At 47.2% G+C, this 17,274-nt stretch overlaps 1 protein-coding gene across 1 annotated transcript in view; it reads right to left on the bottom strand.

The window, feature by feature from the left end:
- The window catches only part of CPXM2 (carboxypeptidase X (M14 family), member 2), a 197,881-nt gene that overhangs the window by 67,136 nt on the left and 113,471 nt on the right, over positions 1 to 17,274 (bottom strand). Inside the window, exon 9 of the mRNA XM_006880142.1 lies at positions 16,967 to 17,076. Within this exon, the coding sequence (XP_006880204.1) occupies positions 16,967 to 17,076 (110 nt within the window). The remainder of the gene's footprint in view (positions 1 to 16,966; positions 17,077 to 17,274) is intronic.

Here is a 17,274-nt window from a genome sequence, read left to right as displayed (position 1 = left end):
TTTGTTTCAATCCCTCTCTTCTTATCCAAGAGCATGGTGTTTAATACAGTCAAATTCCCTGAGTGTGACTCTACAATGATAGAATCATCTAGTGCTCTTCAAGAAATGAGCTGGACGCATGCTCTCGAGTTGATTCTCACTCACAGAGATCCTCCATCCGGTTTCTGAAAGGGAGTTTTCATGGGAGGAGACTGCTCCTCTGTCTTCTTCAGAGCAGCTGGTGGACCCCAACCAGCAACTCTGCAGTTAGTAGACCGACGTGTTAGACACTAAGGCACCTTAAGAAATGTACTAGACAACAGGAACACACAGCTAGAACACACGCGTCCCTGTTGGCCTGACAGGCCGAGGTCTGCCCTTGGCATGTTTTTTTTTCTCTCTTCATATTTCTTTCTTTTTTTAATTTTTTAAAATAATTTTAATGAACATTTACAGAGATTTTGGATTTCCATTCATTCATTCATTGCTGCACTTCTCTCCCCGCCCAGCCCTCCCTCCAATCCCAGTTCCCTCCTCTCTTTGAAAAGTAAAATAAACACTCTTTCCCTGGTACACAATCCCCCCGCACCCCTGCTACTGCCCCAAGTACATTCCACTATGCAACCTTAATTGTGGACTCTTGTGATAACCATAATACCCTATCATATATATCGCTTTTAAATTATTCTCTCCCTCATCTGTTTCAGTGCAGTATACACAATTTATCCAGTTTTTCTCAGTCTTACCACAACCCTGATATCAGTCCCATTCTACAACAGTGGCACCATGCAGTGTTTGTCCTTTTGTGACTGAGATACTTCACTCAGCATAATGTCCTCCAGGCTCATCCATTTTGAATAATATTGCATGAGTTCCTTGTTTTTCAATGCAGCATAGTATTCCATTGTGTGAATATACCACAGCTTCTCTATCCATTTGTTTGTTGGTGGGCACTTGGGTTGTTTGCAACTCCTTGCTATTGTGAACAAAGCTGCGATAAACATGGGTGTGCATATATCTGCTTGGAGGTCAGTTATGGTCTCTTTGGGGTATATTACCAGTAGTGGAATTGCTGGGTCAAATGGCATCTCTATTTGCAACTTTTTGAGAAAGCACCATACTGCCTTCCACAGTGGTTGCATCACGTGGAGTTGCTTTGAGTCAATAATTGACCAGACAGTACCCAGCAACAACACATAATATTCTAGCTAATACTTTATAGAACACATAACATTCTAGTCCACTGTTGTCACGCGTTCTACAACTTCAAATTTTCTAAACAGAGTTCCAAACTGTGAAGAAACAGGAGACCCCTAGCCTAGAGTTCTTACCTGGTCAAGAACTATTCCCCCAGTAGTGCTGGGTTCCCCATTAATCAAAGTAAGCACAGGACTGCTGGTGTTGACTTAGGAATGTGGGGTGAACAACCTCACACTCTCTTACCCCACCATGGCTTCTGCTTCAAGGTCTGGCTGCCATCTTTCTCCCAACTCTACAGTGCTTTCCTACAAACTCAAACTTGCCCTCTCTCCAACTTATAATCTCTGAAAAGGGACAGAGTACCCGGTCAGCCAGGCAAGCACGGCTTGAGCTGTATTTACCTGCTAACAAAGAGGTGAAAACTTGGTCCCTACACACAAATCAGTAAGCACGAGTCACCTGTGCTTACCTTGCTTACGGGGAGTTCTGCCTCTGCCCCTGGAGTTATTCTGGCCATCAGTGGAGGCAGATGACGGAGGATATGCTGGGAACTAATGGATAGGGACCAGGAATGCTGTCAAACATCACCTAGAACAGGGTAGCCCCCATAAATGTCCGCAGAGTCCAGAGGTGTCAGTGCTGAGGCTGAGAACCTCTGCTCTGAGGTCCAGCTGACAAGCACCTGGTGGTCAGGTAGCCCGAGCTGCTCACCCTGGAGAGCCAGAGGGCTCAGGGAGCCGGTCCCCTGCCATCTGACAAGCCCGTGGCCTGGGGTCTGATTGGGCTGCCCGGCGCCCGGCTTTGCCAGCATGGATACTTGCTCCCACTGTCAATCATGAGTTCTTCCTGACCACACCAGACCGTCAATTAAATGTGAGGTGTCAGGGGGAAGGAGAGCTCCTCTGGAGCTGACTCACTGAGGAATGACAGCCACCTCTGCAAAGCCAGCAATGCAGCTAGAAAATGAGCCTGGAGAAGGGGGAGACAGAGAAGCTGCCAGCTCATATGTCCCCAAAGCCCACCACTGTGCCATACAGGAAACCTACAATGTCTCTATGTCCCCAAAGCCCACCACTGTGGTACAGGAAACCTACAATGTCTCCATGTCTCCAAAGCCCACCGCTGTGTCGTACAGGAAACCTACAATGTCTCCATGTCCCCAAAGCCCACCACTGTGCCATATGGGAACCCCTACAATGTCCCCATGTCCCCAATGCCCACCGCTGTGCTGTACAGGAAACCTGCAATGTCACCATGTCCCCAAAGCCCACCACTGTGCAGTAAATGATACAAGGGCTGCATGTCCTCAAAGCCCACCGCTGTGCCGTACCATATACCCTACAATGTCACTGTATCCTAAGCTTACTGCCACGCAATAAAGGATATCCCACAGAGATGGCATGTCCCCAAAGTACTACAATGCAGTAAGAATAATCTACAGTGTTACCATGTCCCCAACGTCTATCAAATGCAGTAAAGATAATCTCCAGTGTTATCATGTCAGCGAAGTCTATCAAGTACATTAAAGAATACTCTGTATAATGTCACCATATCCCCAAAGCCCGTCACAGTGCAGTAAAGGACGTTCTGCCACCCCTCGGAGAGGACGAGACACGGCGGGCTTATCCCCTTCTATCTCTTTCTAGAAAGAGCTCTGGTGGTCTGTGGTAAGAAGCTGTGCTGCCATCCCAAAGACATATGGTTTGAAGCCACCAGCTGCTCCATTGACTAAAGATAGGAAAGCCCTCCCGCTAGATTAAGTGCCTCCAAAAACCTGCTGGAGAGTCAGGGATGAGCTGATAGGCAGGAACAGTAGAATAGTGAGTCAGCAATGAGCTGATATGCGGTGATAACAGGATAGTCAAGAAGAAGTTGTGTCACTAACGCAAAGGCTGCCCTCTCTGACATCTCAGAGCTGCGGCTCTGAGGGAGACAGACAGTCAGTCCTCTTCCATGTGACTCACAGCTTCAGAAATCCAGTGGACAGCTGGCTGTGAATCGGCTCCTACAGGATAGCAATGAGAAAGAGACAGAGTGCTTATCTGTTTAAAGCAGAGAAACGCTTGATGAAGTTCTGAGAAAGCTTGGTTAGAAGTTATTGAAACGAAAGGCTTGTTTTCCTACAGAGATGAGATAGACTTTGGAACTCCATTAATATAGAAATAGATCGAGGTTCGTCGGTGGCGGAAATGGCAATGTCTAACCTAGAAGCAGAGAGCTCTGGTGGCCTAATGGTGAGGAGTTATGTATCAACCCAAAGGTAGGTAGTTTAAAACCATCAGCTGCTCTGCAGGAGGAAGACAGGCAATCCCTTCCTGCACAATTTGTTGCTGTTGTTGTTATGTGCCACTGAGTTGCCTGTGACTCATAGCAACCCTACGTATAACAGCTCTGAAGCCTGCCCTATCTTGAGCCAGTCTCACTGACTCCGACACACCTACCGCTATTCCTCAGTCACTGTGTCAATTCATCTCATCCGTGGTCTTCCTCTCCTGTGCTGTCCCTCCACCTCTCTGAGCATGATGTCCTTCTCCAAGGACTGGTCCCTCCTGGCCACGTGCTCAAAGTATGTGAGACAGAGATTCAAAATCTTAGCCTCCAAGGAGAAATTTGGTTTCATCCTCACCAAGACAGACCTGTTTATTATCTTAATGGTCCATGGTATGTTCAAGACTCTTCTCTAGCACCACAACACCAAAGCATTGATTCTTCTTCTGCCCTCTTAATGTATCGTCCAGTTCTCTGATGCACAAAAAGTAATTATAAAGACTATAGCTTGGATCAGGTGCACCTTAGTCTCTAGCCTGACATCATTGCTTCTCAGTACTGACCACAGATCTTCCCAGTGCAATTCGTCTTTTGATTTCTTGACTGTTGATGTCAAGAGTGTTGACTGTGGAGCCAAACAAGCTGAAATTGTTAACAATCTCAATCTGCACAATTGAGTCCCTGAAAACCAGCTTTAGGGTCAGCTCTGAGTCGATTCCAACTCAGTGGCAAAAGCTTAGAGGCTGGTGCTTCTTGGAGGCCAGGATGATGACATTTCACTCCACACACTGTGGACATGTTGTCATGAGGGGGCCAGTCCTTGGGAAAATGACATCAAACTTGGAAACATAGAGTGTCAGAGAAAGACAGGATGATCTTCAACTAGATGAACTGACACAATGACCGTAACAATGGGTTCAAGTATATCAGAGACGATGAGGTTGGTGCAAGAGAGGGCAGTGTTCAGATCCATTGTTACTATGAGTTATAGTTGACTCCACAACACATAACAGCAGGGGTTGCTAGTTCAAATCCACTCACTTGCTATAGGAAGAAAAGGCCAGCCAACCGTTCCCCTAGAGACTGTTATTGTTATTGTTGTATATCATGGAATTAGAACTGACCCACAGCTGACTGCCCAGTGGGTTCTCAGAGGCAGTAAACTGAAGGGAGGAAACTGTCCATCTTTCTCCTTGGACCAGCTGGTAGATTCAAACTGCAAACCTTTGCATTGGCAGCGTAATCCCTTACCATTACGCCATCAGAGCTTCCTCCCCAAATATTCCTGGTAAGAAACCCCCATAGAGCAATTCTACCATGCACCACGCGGGGTCACCAGCAGTTGACAGCATCTTCACAGCCATGGGTTTGATTTTGTTTTGTCCTGTGTTGTGTTTAAGATGAGAAGTGTGCTCACATCCTGGAAAGACTTTTTTATAATTTATATAGGAAACACTGAGTGTCAAAATCCCTCTGTGGCTGTGAAGCCAGTGACCTATCTTGTGTGTATTTCATGAACAGGAGCTACTTTCATACACAAACATCTGGAAGCAAATTAAAAAGTTCTTTCCAAGGGGCTGGAGCCATTTCCTGATTCCCGGATAACAGGGTTAGTGGAGCCAGGCTGCAGACAGAGCCCAGGGCTATTTTGACAGGTACAGAATCAAGTGGGAGCTATTTTTAAAAATATGTCATAAGAAAGAAAGAAAATCTTAGCAGTGATACCTAAAACTTTCTGGATTACAAATGAGGGGAATAGTGTGCTAAAAACGTTAAGTGGGACATCTGTTTACTATATACAATTGAGTAATTATGACAAACTGTGACAATGGAATTTGAATTGTGTTGTGGTTGTTAGTGGCGCTGTCAACAACAGATCTGAACCCTGCCCTCTCCTCTGTCACCCTCACCCTCCCTGATATATCCGAGCCCATTGTTACAATCACCGTGTCGATCCATTTTGTTGATGGTCTTCCTTTCTTTCTCTGAACTCTCCCCCCTCCCAACTTTTCCAAGCATGATGTCCTCCTCCAAGCACTGGCCCCTTCTAACAACATGCTCAAAGCACGTGACATGAAGTTTCATCATCCTTGCCTCCAAGGAGCGTCCCGGCTGCACTTTCTTGCAGACAGTCTTGTTTGTTCTTTTAGCAGTCCTTGGGATATCCAGTACTCTTCTCCAACACCACAACTCAAAGGCTTCGACTCCTCCTCAGACATCCTTACTCACTGTTCACCTTTTAGATATATAGCAAGCAACTGAGAAGACCAAGGCTTGGACCAGGCGCACCTTATTCTTCAAGTCGATAGTCTATCAGGAACTGCCATAGTGGAGTCTGACTACCAGTTGTCAATAAACGCCCACGGTAAACTTTCAGTACACGTGCCCGGGTGTAGCTCAGTGGGTCCTTCTGCTCCTTCTCATCTACTGCTGTTGGGTGGAAGGGAGGTCATGGTGACCCCATGAGGGGGGCAGAGCTGAACTGCACAGGATTCAGGAGGCTCACGTTCAGTAGTTGATCGCCAAGCCTTTCTTATGAGGTGTTTCTGGGCAGATTAGTAGGTAAGCAGCCAAGTACACTAACTTTGCACCAGCCAAACATCGGCAGGGAGCCTTGTCTTAAATCAGATAATAGCCAGTAAAGTCAACCAAAAAGTGATACTCCAAAACAACCATGAGATATCATCTCACCACAGTAAGAACAGCAAAATTTAACAGAACAGCAAACATCAAATGCTGGCAAGGTTGTGGAGAAACTGGAACCCTTAGTCACTGTTGGTGAAAGTGTAAAATGGTGCAGCCACTATGGAAGGCAGTATGATGCTTTCTCAAAAAGCTGCAGGTAGAAATACCATTTGACCCAGCAATTACACCACTGGAAATTTACCCTAAAGAAACCATAAATGTCATCCAAACAGATATATGCACACTCATGGTTATTGAGGCTTTGTTTGCAATAGCAAAGAGTTGGAAACAACCCAAGTGCCCATCATAAAATGAATGGATAGAGAAGCTCTGGTATATTCACACAATGGAATACTATGTTGCATTGAAAAACAAGGAACTCATGCAATATTATGCAAAATGGATGACCCTGGAGGATATTATGCTGAGTGAAATATCTCAGTCACAAAAGGACAAATATTGCATAGGGCCACTGTTACAAAATGGGACTGACATCAGGATTGAGGGAAGACAGAAAAGGGGGGAGGGATGATGTATACTATGTTGAAACAGATGAGAGAGAGAACTGTTTCAAAAGGACATATGAATGGCTATTCTTGTCACTACAGAAGTCCAGAGTGAAGGCTGCATAGTGGAATGGACTTGGGGAGAGAGGGACTGCATAACAATGAGAGAGTTTTTCTTTATCTTTTCAAGAAGAAGAGTGAATTGGGGAGGACAGCGAGGAGGAGAAAAGTGCAATAATGAATGACTAGAAAACCTAAGTCTCTGTAAACTTTCATTAAAACTAATAAAAATTAAAATTTAACATAAAAAAATATAACAAAAAAGTGATTCTGATTTTTAGGACAAAACTTGGATTCTATATTTTTTTTACATTGGTCAAGGAAATCAACTAATACCTACAGTGTGAGACTGAAAATATTTTATGGCAAAATAAACTAAATATATCATAAACCATTTGTCAATTGCGTAGGGAAAAAATAGTGGAAATAACTAGATTAATAGCAAAAGAAATTCAAAGTTTTCATTTCACATCAGCATTCTAATCCAACTCAATGACAATCTGGACATTTAGTCATTGTAATTGTATATCTATGAACTAAAAGCTTATTTCTCAAAATAAGCAATTATTTACTCAACTATAAGCAAGTCCAATAAGACCAGACATTGTACACACATCAAAGAGAGGAGCTGGGGAGCCAGGGAAGTGCACGCTACTGCATCCCAGACTCCCCAGGGTGGAGGGGTGTCCCAGCAAGCACCATGGGAAGGTCAAGGTGAAAGTCAGGAGAACAGTGCCAAGATGGACACCAAAGGGAGGCCACGAGCTTGGGGACAGCAAAGGCCATCTCACAGTTGCAGCGTGATGAGGGGGCGAGCTCATCTGCAGCAGAAACCTTAAGTTGGAGCTGCAGCTCTGCGTCCATGAGCAGAGGGGTCACGGTGGCACCTCCCTCTCAGACCGCTGCTTCCTCATCTCCAAAGCAGGGCTCTTCCACCACACGCACCACTAGAAATGCTGTTGTCGCTGTGGTTAGATGCTGACAACCGGGCTCCACTACACAGCGACTCCGTGCACAAAGAATGAATCCTTGCCCATGTGTCCCCTCACAATCGTTGCTGTGCCTAAACTCACCACTGTAGCGCCTCATCGATCCACCTCCTTGAAGAGCTTCCTCTCTTTTCCTGACCCTCTGCTTTCCCAAGCATGATGTCCTGCAGGAGCTGGCCCCTCCTGATAACACGTCCGAAGAGCACCCAGGGCATGTGGTTCTTGTGGCAGTCCTTGGTATGGCCATAATGTTTACCACCACCATGGATCAAAGACACCAATTCTTCTACAGCCATCCTTATTCATTGCCTGACTTCACACAGTAAAGAGAACCGAGCATTGCAGAGTGGCTGGCAGGTAGCAGGTGGCACGGCGTTGACACCTGAAGCAGATGACCTTGATCGGGGGCCGCTCATACATGCACCTCCCTTCCACGTCTGCCGTATGTTCTTCTCTTAGCTCTTCTCCTATGTTTATGCCGTAAGTGTCTTGAGAATAAGAACAGCCCATTATATTCATTAATATAAATACTCATAGTGAACTTTCCAGGGAAGTGGTTACTTAAAATACAGGGTCCTGTTATTCCCATAAATATCCAAATATTCCAAACACCAGCCTTTTGGCATTCAAACAATATCTCCAAGGCAGTTTCCTGAAGCCAGAAGCAGAACAAAATCCCTTTATAGGAACAAGTGTGGCATTATTTGATTTTAAGCTATGCCCATTGTGGTTATTCTTGCCTCTGCAGGCAACGGACAGCACTGCCCAGTCACTGCCCAGTCACTCTGCTGCCCATCCATGCCCAGTGCCTGGTATTCCTGTGTGTTTTAGGTAGAAGTGCACTTGATGGGTTTTCACAGATGTGGACTTCCCAACACACATCGCCAGGCCTTTCTCCCAAGCCACCTCTGGATGGGTTCAAACGACCAACCTTCTGCTTATCAGCCGAGCCCTTACCTGTCTACACTCTCCAAGGACTCAGGTAACCAATTAAAGCCAATTCACTAGCATCCATGACAACTCCATGTATTTCAGTTTCTTCAGAAGGCCTTCAACGCCTGTGACCTTTCAAAGCCTGTGATCTTGTCGAAGCAGATCACCAGGCTTTTCTCCCAAGACAGCTCGGTGCCAACGGCCAGTGTTTGGGTGAGTAGTCCAGGGCTCAGTCGTTTGCACACAGTGAGTCCAGTCGATTCTGGCTCCCGGTGGGTCCAGGTGTGCAGAGTGGAACTACGCTCCACAGGTCTTTGTGGTGCTGGCTTCTTGAAGCGTATCACCAGATCTCCTTCCGAGCCTCCTCTGGGTGGGTTCGAACCATCCTCCTCCCAGCTGTTAACTCAGGGTTAACTGTGTGCATCATCTAACAACCGATAGCACACACAGAGCTCCCAGAGAGGACTCTGCGAGCTGCAGTGAAGGTTTTGAGAGTTAGGGACAAGCTGGGGTATTGGGAAGGTCTTATGAGCAAGCAGATGTTGGGGTCAGAGGGCTAGTGGGGGGCTACGGACAGATGTGCACAAGTGATGCCTCAGGTGCCCCCATCCTTCCTTCCAGGATGGAGGTGGCATCGTCTTGGGGAAGCCAGGGCCTTGGATGCATCAGTGTGGAAACTTTAGAGATCATATGTGTGGGCTGGGCTGTGAACGGGGAGAGCCGTTTTGAGAGGGGTGCAAAGCGCCAGGACAGACACAGGTACAAGGTTCTCTGACTGAGCTGTGACTTCATCCAACCTCATGCCTTGGCCTTCTTAAAGCAAGTACCTTATTTCTGTAAACAACAACAACAACAAGAGCCAAAAAAGGGGGGCGGGGGGAAGCATCTCAGGACACCAGGCCTGGATCCAGTGTCAGCGCCAAGGTGCTGAGCCAAATTCCCTTCCTGGAACGACCAAGGAGGTGCTGAGCCCGGTGGTGGCACAAGGTGGATCTGGCAGATCCATTATTCTATCCAGAACTTCCCTCATGAAGGAGGCACTGGAGGGGGGCCACGCTGACTCATTTCTAACACAGTGAGGCCTAACCCGTGGGCCACCTCGGGCCAGTGAGGCAATCAGGCAACCACCAAGGCACCTGGAGGTGTTAACGACCTGCCCAAGCTTCCTGTGACTGCAAATGCCACCTCCTCCTTCCAAACTCTCCCTGCACATCCGCTTTATGAATCCCCTGCTGCAGGCAGGAGGAGGGCACGGTGGATTCACCCCCAGCTGCTGACAGAAAGGCCCTTGGTGCTCACTCAGAGAGAAAGGCGAGGCAGTTCTGTCCTGCGGGGCCACTGCGAGTCAGGAACAACGGCAGGACTGGGCTTGGGCACTATAGATGAGAGTCACAGGGCCCAAGTTCCAATCACCTCATCAGGACTGCACGTCTCTGATCACCTGTCATGGTCATACTGGCCTTACGGCCCATGAACTGAGTCCTCTGAATGGCAAGTACTGCCAGATTTGTCCAGCTGAGGGCACATCTAGCCCAATGCTGTCATTAGGTGCCATCAAGCGGGCTTTGACTCATGGTAACAACCCCATGCACAACAGAATGAAGCCCTGGCCGACCCTGGACCACCCTTATGGATGGCTCTGTGCTCACTGGCTGGCCCTGCCCCTTCCTTACAGCTCTGCGGTGCTCACTGGCCCACCCTGTCCCACACTTACAGCCCCGCGGTGCTCACGCCCACTGTGCAGTCCACACGTCAATCGGCCTTGCCAATCCATCTCCTCTTGCTCTTCTCAGAAAACTCAAACTCATTGCCCTTGAGCTGAACCGGCTCATAACCATTCAGCTGATTTTTTGAAAATATAAATCACGTGGAGGTCTGTTTTTCTCCTGCTGAGCTGCTGGTGGATTTGAACTGCCTGCCTTTGGGTTAGCAGTGTACTGCCTACCCACTCAGGCCACTGAGCTCCACTTGTTGTTAGTTCCTATCAGTCTCAACCCACAGCGACCTCGTGTGTCAGGGTAGAAATGTGCCCCACAGAGCCCCCGATGGCTGATTTTCAAGAGTAAACCACCTGGCATTTCTTCTGATCTGTGTCTGGATGGACAGATGGACTCCAAATCACAATCTTTCCAGTAACAGCATCACCCAGGGACACCACCCTGACCATGGTTCAGTTAACCAATGAGGGTTAAGTCACCAAGGCCGTGGTGCTGGCCTACGAGCCCTTGACGTTTAAAACACCCTGGGATCTCAGAGTATTCTTGGGGTCTCAGAGCGTGAACTGCTACTAAACAACCCACAAGCAAGCAGATCACCTCCTAGCACCAAATACAAAAGTTCAGGTGTGGCTTTACAAGGGCTCATGAAATGAGCTCCTGGAGACGGGAATGCCAATTTCCAATCTGGCTGTTACCATACCCGAAGCTGCAGAAACCTAGTGCTGTTTCCAACGAGTGAGGGTGCCAGGACGGTGGGCACCCCGGACCAGCAGCCACATATGAGAGCGGAAGCTCCGTTGTTCTGCTGAACTTGACTCTCCTGTTAATCCCAGGAAAAATCCACCTTGTCCCTGTGGACTTTGTCCATACCATTGTCCCAGCGAAATGTAAAAGCTCATTTCTCCTTTGTATGTGTGCTGTTAAATTAATGTAAGTCACCTTGCAAATTCTCTTTGCCAGAAAAGTCGTCTGAAACTGAAGTGAAGGGCCAAAGCTCTCTGCTTAAAAATAAGGAGAAAGCCACGAGTGTTTCTGCCATGACAGGACAGACACTCCTTGGGGAAAGTGCATGACTTGCAAGCTCCAAAAACGACAGAGCCAAGGCCAAGGGGGAAACAGAGTTACAAGAAGGTCCTTTTCAAAAAAGAAAAAACAGTCCTTAAAAAATAGTTAAAAGACATGTCAAGTTGTTGGGTTTTTTTTTTCAAGTTGTTTTTAAAAAAGAAAATTCTGCCAAAAAAAAAATAAATAAATAAACAAGTCTGTCTTGGGAGAAGTGCCACCAAGGTGCTTCTTAGAAACAAGGATAGTGACGCTTCATCTCACACACACTGGACATGGTGTCAGGAAGGGCCAGTCCCTGGAAGAAAGACATCGCGCTAGGAAAGGTGGAGGGCCAGGGGGAGGACGCCCCTCGACGAGACGGATGGGCACAGGGACTGCGACAACGCTCTGGAGCATATCAGAGATGAAGGGGGCGCTGGGGGGAGGGCCAGCTTCAGATCTGTTCACAAGGTCACTGTGAGGCATAGGTGACTTGACGGCACCTAATAATAACAACATAAGGTGCACGATAACACCAGGGAGACATTCGTGCCTTGGAATGATCAACCACACAAGACCAAAAGAGCAACATTACATCAAAAACATTTTCCACCAGCGTGAAAAGAAAAACTACCAACTGGGGGGGGGCGGGGGATAATTGATCATATCATTTCAGACAAGGGTCTCATATCAAAACTTTACAGAATCCTACATGGCCTTTACAATAAAAAGGCAGATAACCAATTATAAACTGGCAAAAGACATGGAAAGACTTTTCATAGAGGAAAATATTCAGAAGGCCAACAGACACATGAAGGAGTGCTCAAAATCATTGGCAATAAGAGAAATGCAAATCAAAAGCACAATAAGAGACCACCTCACCCCAGTAGCAGTGGCAAAGTTTAACAGGACAACAAGTAATAAATGTTGGAGAGTATATGGTGAGATAGGAACTCTTATACATTGCTGGTGGGATTATAAAATGGTACAGCCACTCTGGAAGGCATTTTGGCACTTCCTCAAAAAGCTGAAGATAGAAATTACATATGGCCCATCTTTCCACTGCTTGCAATATACCCTGAGAAATGAGGCCCAAATGGAGACTTGCACACCAATGATCATAGCAGCATTATTCACAATCGCAAGAACATGGAAACAGCCCAGATGTCCAACCACAAACGAATGGATTGAGAAATTACAGTACATTCACATGGTGGAACAGTATGCAGCACACACGAACAATGATTTTGTAAATTACTACCCAACTTGAGAGGGACTGGAGAGCATTATGCTGTGTGAACTAACTCAGTCTCATAAAGCCAAATACTGTATAAGACCATAGTTGTAGAATGTTTATGAGGATCCAAGCTGGGGAGAATGGGAGCAGAGGGGTGAAGATGGATGGGGGGGGTAATCATAGGGTCACACAATTTGATGGGGGTGGTGAAGGAAATGGTAAAGCTTTGGTGTAAAAAACAATGTATGCAAACTTTGTAAATAAACCAGTGTAAAATAACTTTTTTCTATAAACTTTCATTAAAATATCAATTAAAAAAGAAAACTTAGAAGACTGAGCAACACTGGGAGTTGTGTAAGTCTATACTTGTGTCCTGGACACCTGCTCCCAACAGCATGTCATTCCTCCTCTGGCTTCTTCCACCCCCTAGCTGGGTGGCCAGGATTTGAGATTTCTGGAATAGGTTTGTGGTTAGGCTTCCTGGCGTGCTGTCTTTGTTCAAGGTCGCCACGCAAGAGCAGTATTTACCCAGGGATAAAGGTCAAAGCTAAGGAAGAGGTAGGAAAAAGGATGAATGAATATGGATGCAGAGACGGAATGGGAGGAGCGGGGCTGCATCATGGGAGCTACAATCTACTGCTTGAAACCAAATATGGACCAAATGTTGAATGGAAAGCCAATTTTCTCTGCATACATTCACCCAAATAACAATTTTAAAATTTAACAAAGTAATTATTTTAATGCAAAGGAAGAAGAAACAATAATTGCAGCTATAATTACAAGATCAGCTTTTAAAAAGGGAGGGGGGTGTTTGATGAGTGAGTAGAGGCTGCTAGGCTGTAGAAGAGGGTGAATGGCCCCAGGAAACACATGCTGAGCATTTCTAGGACAGAGCATTGAGACGCCAAGGAACCAGAGAGCGTGAGTAGAGCAGGCACGCCAGGAAAGCACTCCAGCTGCACCTCCTCCAAGAAATACACTTGTTCTTTTGGCAGTCCATGGGATATTCAGTACCCTTCTCCAACATCACGACTCAAAGGCATTAAGTCTTCTTCTGCCATCCTTATTCACTGCCCAGCTCTGAGATGCATAGCAAAGTGACTGAAAAGATCATGGCCTAAATCAGGCACACCTTAGTCTTCAAGCTGACATCACTGCTCTTCAGAATCTTGATGTAATGTTTAAAGTATGAATGTAAGAAAACTGGATGCTGTCAAAAACGAAACGGAATGCATGAAGATGGACTTCTAGGTTTCACTGAACCATCTGAAATGGACAGACACGGCACTCTGAGTCCGATGAGCCCATGAACCCCCATGCCAGGAATGGAAAACTGAGGAAGAATGGTGTTGTGTTCATAGTTAAAAAGACTATTCCAAGACCTCTCCTAAAGTACAATGTTGTGAGTGGTAAGATACTATCCAAATACAAATGTACATGTATATAGATATACATGTGGTGGCCTAGTGGTAAGAAACTGTACTGCAATCCTGAAGCATATGGCTCGAATCCTACGAGCTGCGCCACGGGAGAAGGACAGGCAATCTCCTCCTGCGCGATTAGATTAACTGCCTCTGAAAAGCAGCCTGAGAGTCAGCTATGGGTCAGTTCCAACTCGACGGTACACAACAACAACATACAGACATACATAGATAGGAAGAGATAGACACAGGTATATAGCTAGGTAAGCATCAATGTATATCTGTTATTATGGCTTTGTGCCATTGAATTAATTCAATTAATTAATGCAAGAATTAATTCATAGGTGATCCTCTAATGGGTTTTCAGAGGAGAGGCTGTACATGTGGACTCAGAGAAGGCGGACAGCCTGCCCAAGACCTCTGAGCTCCTTCAGCATCAAATCACGGCAATAACCCAGCCTGCAAGCCATGCCTTCGGGTTGGACCACCCGGTCCACACCAGCTAAACCTCAGCCAGCAGGGCGCAGACAACAGTGGCCCCCTGCTCCGCAGCAGTGAGGACAGCTCCCAGTTGTGACAGCAGGACGATCCTTTCAGATGAAAACCCCTTAGCTGACACACCTACAAAATCTTCAGATATGAGACAAGATGAGCAATCCTGATCCTGCACTGGGAACTGCCGTCTGTGGGGAGATATATTTTGGGGAGCAGATTTTGACTGTGCACCTGTGGCAGTCAAATCCATTTCATGGGGTCTGGACTATTGTTGTTATGTGCCGTCGAGTCTCTTGCGACTCATAGCGACCCTTTGTACAGCAGCCCTAAACCCTGCTCTGTCCCGTGCCAATCTATTTCCGACACACCTACCCCCATTACCCCAGTCACTGAATCAATCCATCTCATTGAGGGTTTTCCTCTCCTGCGCTGTCCCTCCACCCTCCCAAGCATGACATCCCTCTCCAAGGACCAGTCCCTCCTTGCAACATGTTCAGAGTATGTCAGACAGAATTTCAGAATCCTTGCCTCCAAGGAGCAGCCTGGCTTCACCCTCTCCAGGATGAACTTGTTTGTTTTTTTAGCAGTCCATGGTATATTCAATACTCTTCTCCAGCACCACAGCTCAAAGGCATCAACTCTCCTTCTATCCTCCCTAGTCATTGTCCAGCTCTCTGATGCATAGCAAGTGATTGCAAAGACCATGGCCTGTATCGGGTGCACCTTAGTCTCCAGAGTGGTCTGGACTAGGAAGAAGAAAGGGGGACCTGGCCTGGTGGGGCCTGTGTAAGAAACTCATTCACTTTGAGATTAACAAGAGGTGACCCAAAGAGGAGGAGAGAGCAGGCAGGGAGAAAGCTGGGACGTGCACTGGAACGTCAGTCTGGGACCAGACTGTTGTGACTCTGCGGATTTTTAGAAGTGGTTCACCAGGCTCCTCTTCCTGGTCTTCCTTACTCTGAAAGCTCTCCTAACACCTATTCAGGACCATGGACCATAGTAACAATCACGCCTCCACTGACAGTAGTGGCCGCCCACAGGTGCACTGAGAATCGAACCTGCACCTCTCCCATTCCTGCACTGGGCCTCCACTGCACTCCCAGACACCCTCTTCTTTTTCTGACTCTCAGTGACCCTGAGAGAGCCAAACCACCTCAGAGAATTTTCTAGGCTGTGATCTCCACAGGAACAGAGCTGAAGTGGCCTCATGGAAGAAACAATGCCACACAGTTCAAATCCACCAGCTGTTCCACAGGAGAAAGACAGGAAGTCACCTCCCCTGCAATTAACTGCCTCTGAAAAGCCACCAGAGAGTCGGTTCTGACTCGATAGTTCACAGCGGCAACAACAATCTCCGGAGGATCGAATCTTCTCCCCTGGAGACCGAAAGGCAGCATTTACCCACAAGCAACCCTCGGAAGTTAAGAAGGAGCGGGAAGGGCGGGCAAATGGAATCGGAGACCCAGGGAGGAAGTGCAGGAGCGCTGTTTCATCAAGAGAACAGAAACCAACCTCACCAAGGGAAAGCGTGTGAGCTGTTGAATGAGAAACTCACGTGCTCTGCAACCTCTCACGTGGACCCCAGTAAAAGGCTAAAAAAAGAAGCGGTAAGAGGAGAGGCATGGACAGCACAGCATAATATACAGAATAAAGACAGCCAGTGAATGAACAACTCTTACAAAAACCTACCACAGCCTCAGAAACCCTGTGGCCAGTTCCACTCTGTCCCACTGAGTCTCTGTGAAGTGGACTCAGTTAAGTGGCAATAGGTACTTTGCTCCTGGGGAGAATTTTTTGGGGGGTTCTATTACAATACCCAGTGTGGAGCTCCCAATTAAAACAAGATTGGAGGCAGGAGTGGCATCCGGCAATAGGTATTTTGCTCCTGGGGAGAATTTTTTTGGGGGGGTTCTATTACAATACCCAGTGTGGAGCTCCCAATTAAAACAAGATTGGAGGCAGGAGTGGCATCCACTTCCGTAATAGCTTGCCTCTAAGAAACCCTATGAACCTGGAGAAGGGGTGAAAGTCACACAGGTGTGTTAAGGACTTTCATTTATAGGGTCACTATGAGTCTTCTGTGGAAGGAGGAGTGGCATCCACTTCCATAATAGCTTGCCTCCAGAAACCCTATGAACCTGGAGAGAGGATGAAAGGCACCCAAGCATCGAGGACTCTCCTTCATAGGGTCGCTATGAGTCGCCTGCGACTCAATGGCACTTAACAACAACAACAAGAGTCTTCTACAACTCCTACAACTCGATAGCACTTAACAACACAAACAACAACATTACAATAGCAATTAGCAATGGAACCAAAATAAAGTGAGACCAGTTGTTCCTGTGTGGATGCTGACTCACAAAGCCCCCTGTGTGAACAGCACCGGGCTCCCGGGGTTTCCGTTTTAGGAGGCAGATCAGCGGGCAGGTACCTGGATGTTGAGTCTCCCCCGGTGCGCGCCCAGGCCGTAGCGCTTTGCTGTGGACGCGTGCAGCTGGAAGTCGGTGATCTTCAAGGTTTCCAGTCCGAGAGGTGGGCAACCTGGGGAGTACAACACGCATGAGAAACAAGGCGGAAAACGAGCAAAACGCAGTCCTGCTCCTAAATCCAGCCACCAGCTCGCCCTTCCTCCCTGAACGCGTGCAGCCCCACCCACTGATGCCGAGGTCTGCCCAGGGGAAGCGGACAAGAGTCCCCAGGGCGGCCAGTGTTCCTTCAGGTTCACATGTGCCTCTGGTT

The sequence above is a fragment of the Elephantulus edwardii genome, unplaced genomic scaffold (genome assembly GCF_000299155.1).
Source record: "Elephantulus edwardii isolate Elephantulus edwardi_28Jun2011 unplaced genomic scaffold, EleEdw1.0 scaffold00006, whole genome shotgun sequence".
Classification (NCBI taxonomy): domain Eukaryota; kingdom Metazoa; phylum Chordata; class Mammalia; order Macroscelidea; family Macroscelididae; genus Elephantulus; species Elephantulus edwardii.
The sequence above is the reverse complement of the archived record's forward strand: the minus strand, read 5'-3'. Positions and strand labels throughout refer to the sequence as shown.